This window comes from Prosopis cineraria, unplaced genomic scaffold (genome assembly GCF_029017545.1).
Source record: "Prosopis cineraria cultivar Desert tree isolate PC_DT_omini unplaced genomic scaffold, ASM2901754v1 PC2, whole genome shotgun sequence".
Classification (NCBI taxonomy): Eukaryota; Viridiplantae; Streptophyta; class Magnoliopsida; order Fabales; family Fabaceae; genus Prosopis; species Prosopis cineraria.
Genome location: NW_026555333.1, coordinates 7,613,883 through 7,619,768, shown reverse-complemented (window position 1 = coordinate 7,619,768; position 5,886 = coordinate 7,613,883). Strand labels below are relative to the sequence as shown.

The window sequence follows — 5,886 nt, the reverse complement described above, 5'->3', positions numbered from 1 at the left end:
TAGCCAGGAAAAGGGGACAAAGAGGGGGGAGAGAGAGGATAGTTGCAACGGCCAAGAAATAAACAAGGGACTGGAAGTGTGTCATTACCATCGATTATTGTTAGGCCACCACTTGTCAAATAGAAGATTGAGCCACATTCCCAAACGTCACTGAACGGCTCATTTTTCCTAGTCTTAAACTAACGTAGGAAAACCAGTAGAAGCATGAAATGTTTTGTAGGTTTTGGAAAAAATTTGGAATTTTGTCCGACTTTGCGTGCCGGTTTAAGGAAAGTCCCATGCATTTAAGAATGATTGTTAAAAATTGTCAGCCATACAAGAAAATTAGAGACATTAGGAGCAACATTTCCCATCGTTAAATTACAACCTTGGTGCCCGACACAACTCTTTCATCTGTGCTGATTGGTCGCCGCATATCATGGGCCTCCGTTACTGGAACAATCATCACGCTTCTCTTTTGTCAGCCCAAGCGGAGTACGAATCACCTATCCATCTGCATCAACGTTATAATTCCGTAATTGGCAACTTAACTTGATGATAATCGTCTCTAAACTATCGCAAAAATGCAGACTTCCTGTACTTTCTAAACGACTATTCAACGCAGTGCTTGAATTTCTGACGAAATACTGACGTTACCTTAAAAGCCATTATCCATTTGACGTGGCTCCACAAGAACATATAGTGGCTTTCCATTAAGCCTGCAATGTCCCTGAAAGATTGACGGATTTCTTTAAACCTCACTTCCACGAAATTCTAAGAATAAAGATATAACACCAAGATTGTTTCTTTTCTTTTTTTTTTCTTTTCCTTTTTTAACTTTTTTGGGCCAACACACCAAGATTGTTTCCACGGCATCTCTTGATAACGAAATTACTACATGGAAAGACGAGGGACTCAATGACAGCAAAATGCATACTAATGGCTTTCCATTAAGCCTCCAGTATCCAAATATCACTTTCTCTAGTTTTAGGATTTAGATGAAATGAAAACAGTCATTCTCTGGGGCGAAGAAACTACAGCATGAGATATACAGACTCATCAATATCATATAAAATAAAAAAGATCATGATACTGCGCTCCATGCATTAATGGTTCTTTACCATATCAGGTAATTTTCACATTCAAAAATACACCACACCACTAAGAAGATCGAAAATTGAGCTAACTCGTGAGACAAACCCAGCTTGCAAAAGAAGTTTTGGCAGTACCTTAACCTCAGGCACACCGACCACACAAGCACATTCAACCACTTCAGCACCAACACGTTCTACAAAACAGAGGTGGTAAAACCATGAAGCATTCTAGGAACTACAAAGAACAATGGCGAGTCGAGAGAAGACACTATACACCAAACGTAAAGAAAATAATCACCTAGTAGCCTTATTGCAGCTGATAGAGTTCCACCAGTAGCCACCAAATCATCAATAACCAAGGCCCGTTCCCCGGGCTGTACAGCCCCAACATGCATCTCCAAGCAATCGGTTCCATATTCAAGAACATATTTTTCTGATATGACTTCACCTGTATTTGAAGCATGTCATAGTTTAGGCATGAATCTAAAGACCCAGTAGAACCATCAGCACGACTAGTTCACACATATAGTGCTACGGGCACATATAATAAACATTTTATTTGAAATTGAATATCGTATAGTCGTCAAGTTCAATGGACTTTGGCATCAGTCATTAATAAAGACAAGGGCTTTCTACTCAGACAAGACCATTCTAACCCAAAGTGGGGAAAATACCAGTACTGTTTTGACCACAGTTTTGATATCTCAACTCAAAACTAATGTAATTAAATCGAAGTAACACAACACATGGTGTCTGAGTTTGTTTTCAAAATTAAATAGATGTACCTGGCAGCTTTCTTGGTTTGCGCAAGGGAATAAACTTTGCACCGATGCCTAGCGCAATTGCCGGGCCAAACATAAATCCTCGAGCTTCCACTCCTACATACAATCCAAGTTTCAATACCAGGAGCACATAAACCAAACAGAGGAAACATATGGTAGTACCCAAAAAGGTTGTATTGAATGACAGTGATGGTAATCTCTTGAGGTTCATTACATACAAATCTCCATGAAACCAAAATTCAATGCTTAGCGCAAGTGCTCCACGGGATCCAAAACAGAAGTAGTTTATGTTTAGAATAGTGTGCTCATGTTTAAGTTCATTTTGCATTCGAGACTAGTAGAAGACCTACATGTGCCTTCTATGCCAGGACCGTCAAGAAATATTCAAGGTCAAAATATCCTCACAAATAAGTTTTTCGAAAGGACGACAAAAAAGTCATTATTTATTTACTCGCACCAAAATATTCCGAGCCTTGCCCAGAAAAGAGGCACAAAGGCCAAAGCAATTAAAATGAAGGCCGGGATTTTTTTTTAAAGTAGGAGAATATATATAGTATTAAAAGGGAAGATGATATCTGATTTTCCGTGTATACGAAAATATACAGAAAAATGAACTGAGATGAAAGAATCATCATTACATAAACAAGCGGGCGAATCTTCTTTGAACAAAAGTTAGAGATAGATACGAGAAAGCTAGAACATTCATAAAATAATTTTGGTTCAAAGAAGGCAAAAAGATCCAGTAACGAGACAAAAACGTAAGGACGCAAATTATTAAAGACAGGGGACAACCTTGGCTCCTGCAGCAGCAAAATATCAATATGCCACAAGATTTGTTTGATAAACTTTGAAACCTTACAAAACATGTTTTTTTTTTCTTTATCAAGAAAGTATGAATGTAATAGAGAAGGCGCTCAATATAGAGTACGATACCAGCAACAGCGGAAATATCCATGTCTCTGTAACGATCGACAAAAATATCAACGGTGTCTTTGAAGACTTTGTGATTCAACAACAATGTCGTTATATCTTGAAACATGATCCCTGCAAATTCCATTTAAAAAAAAAAACATGTATATAATACCTCCAGATCTGTTCGATAAAAGTTCAAAAAGAAACTGCAACAAGAAGATAAAAAACACAACAAGGCCAAGTGAAAGGGACATTAAAAAATGGTAACAGAGGTAACAGAGACTGAGCAAAACATCATTTAAAAAAATTAAAACCTTGTTTTGGGAAGTGAGGCACGACTCTAATGGCTTCCGAGATGGCTTGCAACCTCGGGTCTCCCTTCAGACCATTCTCTTCGGCGAACATTTTTCCTCGCAGTTATGGCTTGCTTCTGTAATCCCACACCACACTCTTTGTTTGAAGAAGAAGCGGGAAGAGCTGGGGACTTTCTTTCGGTTTCTCGCTCCCAGTAAGAGCTCTCAGTTTTCTATGCGAGTAATTACGAGGGGTTTGGTTTGGTTTAAAATATATGGGCTATTCGCCTGAGTCTATCGTAAGTATTTATGTTGAGCAAAGCAGAGCACTGTGGGAAGATTTGGGGGTTGGAGTTGAAGTGACGCGATTTCGGCCCGCGTGTATCACACGACGATGATTGAAATTGGCATTTTGGAGAAAAAAAATAATGATTGAAAACGGAATGTTCTGTTAGAAAATCTTAGGATTCTGATTAGGGTGCCGTCCTCTTTGTCGCTTCCTTCCCATTCTCGGCTTATCTATTATTTTGTGATCTGTTAGTGGATAATGATGTTTTTGTATTAATTAAACAACTGTTATAAATAGATAAGCAAGGTGATTGACTTCCCCAATGACAATTGTTTCCACAAAACCCACCAATAGCATAATTGATCATTGTGCCAAGTATAACAGTACTCATCCATCTCGAATTATAATATATTTTTAAAAAAATATTTAACAAAACTTCATTAATAATAATTTTTTAATATTATTATTTTTATTTATTCTGTCTTTTTAATATTTTTTATCAATTAAATATTTAAATAAAAAGTAATTTAAAAAGTTTATATGTTTATTTTAAAAAAGTAAAGTTGTAGAGTGTATTTAATAAACTTTATTGATATGTAAAATTTTATTTAAAAATATTTTATAATTTAGGATGGAGGAAATATAAAACTTAGTTTTAGATGAAATACCTCTTTCTCTTTCGCTTCTCATATGCATTACTTCCTCCAATTTAACATATTAGTATTTTTTAATAATCACTTATGAACTAAAAAAATTATTCTTATAAAAATATATATTATTCTTTATTTATAATTTTAATTTATGATAAGTGAGAATGTCATAAATTCACAGACAAAAAAAAATTACAAGTACTTGCTAAGTTGATTTTATTTTGAATCAAGATTAGTTGAAAGAAAATGTTTTCATTTTGGACTGAAAGGAGTATTTCTTGAATCATGTTCATTGGTCATTTTTAACATTTTAACGAAAGCTAAAAAAAAATTTAAAGCACATTAACTTTGTCCAAAAATTGAATAAATTTCCAAATTTATCCCTATTAACTCTCTCTCACACAAAACTAAATAAACTTCCAAATTTATTCTTGATAAAAATTTAATGATGTGACTTATAATAGACAAAAAAATTCTATCTCTATTTTATAAATAGAACTAGATGTGATTTTTTTCATAGGGTTAAATGACAATTTAAACCCTAAACTATAAGTCTAGGGGTAATTGAAATTTTAAACTTGTATTTAGTAAATTTTTAACCCTAAATATTTAAACATGGGACAATGTCACCTCTATCGTTAATTTAAAACAAATGACTATTACTTTAAGAACTGAGACCTATATATCTATTGACATCACATGGAAGATCTAATTTTCCTCCCTCTTTTCATTCTCTCTTTACAACTCCCTATCTGATGTAGAAATACTTGCTTTTGACATAGCCAATGTAAGATCTACTTACTTAAACCCCATAATTATTAATCCTAAGGTAATCAAGGGTTTAAACCCAACAACGATTACCAAGTTTTCATAACTTATAAATGGAGGAAACAATTTTCAAACCATTGCAAATGAACCCCAAGACTTTCAACATTTAAAATGCTATCAACACTTCCAAGGGACTCAAATTAGAGATTAAAAAAAACATTACAAAAGCATGGGAAAAGAAAAATCAAAGCATTTGTATAAAATCATTAAAGCAGTGAAAATTGCAAAAAAGCACTTGCACCACGGCTAAGTGCCTATACGTCATGCTCATTAGCCTCTATTCCATGCACCACGACGTGAGGCACCATGGGCCGGGCGCATTGCACAATATTTGATAACAAACTTTTGCTATCATATGACAATAATGCATCTAAAATTCTCGTCCAACGTCCGATTAAAATGATTTCAGTGTCTATACAGAGCTTTCTCCTGGTTCTGGCTAATAGCATAAGTTTTACACTCAAATTCATTTTCTACAAAGAATTGAACACCCATACCCATTTTTACTCCTTTTTCACTGTAACTTATAATAATAGTGTCTAAACTTACACACAAGTGTCAAAACCTACACCGACTATCTAACCACACTCAATAGACCTTATAGGACTCGTGTAACACACCACACTCAAATTCACCACTCAATCCCAAATTTTATAAAACACAAGGGGAGGAAATATTTGCACAAATCATTCATTTTCATTTCAAAACATCCCAAAATACACATAGCATTATTTGCACAAGTGTTTTTAGCCCTGTATTTACAATCAAAACTCACTAACATGGTACAAAATACACAGGCTGTACACAATAATAATACAGGTAGCCCAAAACAATCATATAAGTCTAAGTTGGCAAAGTAACAACATTAATACTCATAAAACAAAGCAAAGAGGCATATGAGTAGGATTTACACCGAAATCCTAAGCCTTACTATGCTTTCCTCGATTTATATTCTATGAGCTAGGCCCTAAAAATATTAAAAATTGAGGGTGAGTACAACAACTCAATAACAAAGTTTCACCTAGACTGTATAATTGCATATCAATTAAAAACATATGC

The 5,886-nt window shown here is 34.7% G+C and overlaps 1 protein-coding gene across 1 annotated transcript; it reads right to left on the bottom strand.

Annotated features, from left to right (window-relative positions):
* Nucleotides 1-240: 240 nt before the first annotated feature.
* On the bottom strand, nt 241-3,326 carry LOC129303782 (adenine phosphoribosyltransferase 5-like). The gene is made up of 7 exons (XM_054943299.1): nt 3,082-3,326; nt 2,789-2,899; nt 1,859-1,951; nt 1,372-1,521; nt 1,209-1,267; nt 637-709; nt 241-493 (listed from the first exon to the last, which is right to left on the bottom strand). The coding sequence occupies exons 1-6, from the start codon at nt 3,170-3,172 to the stop codon at nt 638-640; spliced, it is 576 nt and encodes a 191-aa protein (XP_054799274.1). The 5' UTR covers nt 3,173-3,326; the 3' UTR covers nt 241-493; nt 637.
* Nucleotides 3,327-5,886: the final 2,560 nt, after the last annotated feature.

Bases quoted from the DNA above. Each gene is read 5' to 3' on its own strand.
- LOC129303782 (XM_054943299.1), bottom strand. From the start codon at position 3,172: ATGTTCGCCGAAGAGAATGGTCTGAAGGGAGACCCGAGGTTGCAAGCC. The intron at 2,900-3,081 runs GTTTTAATTTTT...TGGAATTTGCAG, and splicing joins GCCTCACTTCCCAAAACAAG to GGATCATGTTTCAAGATATA. The intron at 1,268-1,371 runs GTGATTATTTTC...TCTGTTTTGTAG, and splicing joins AGCTGCAATAAGGCTACTAG to AACGTGTTGGTGCTGAAGTG.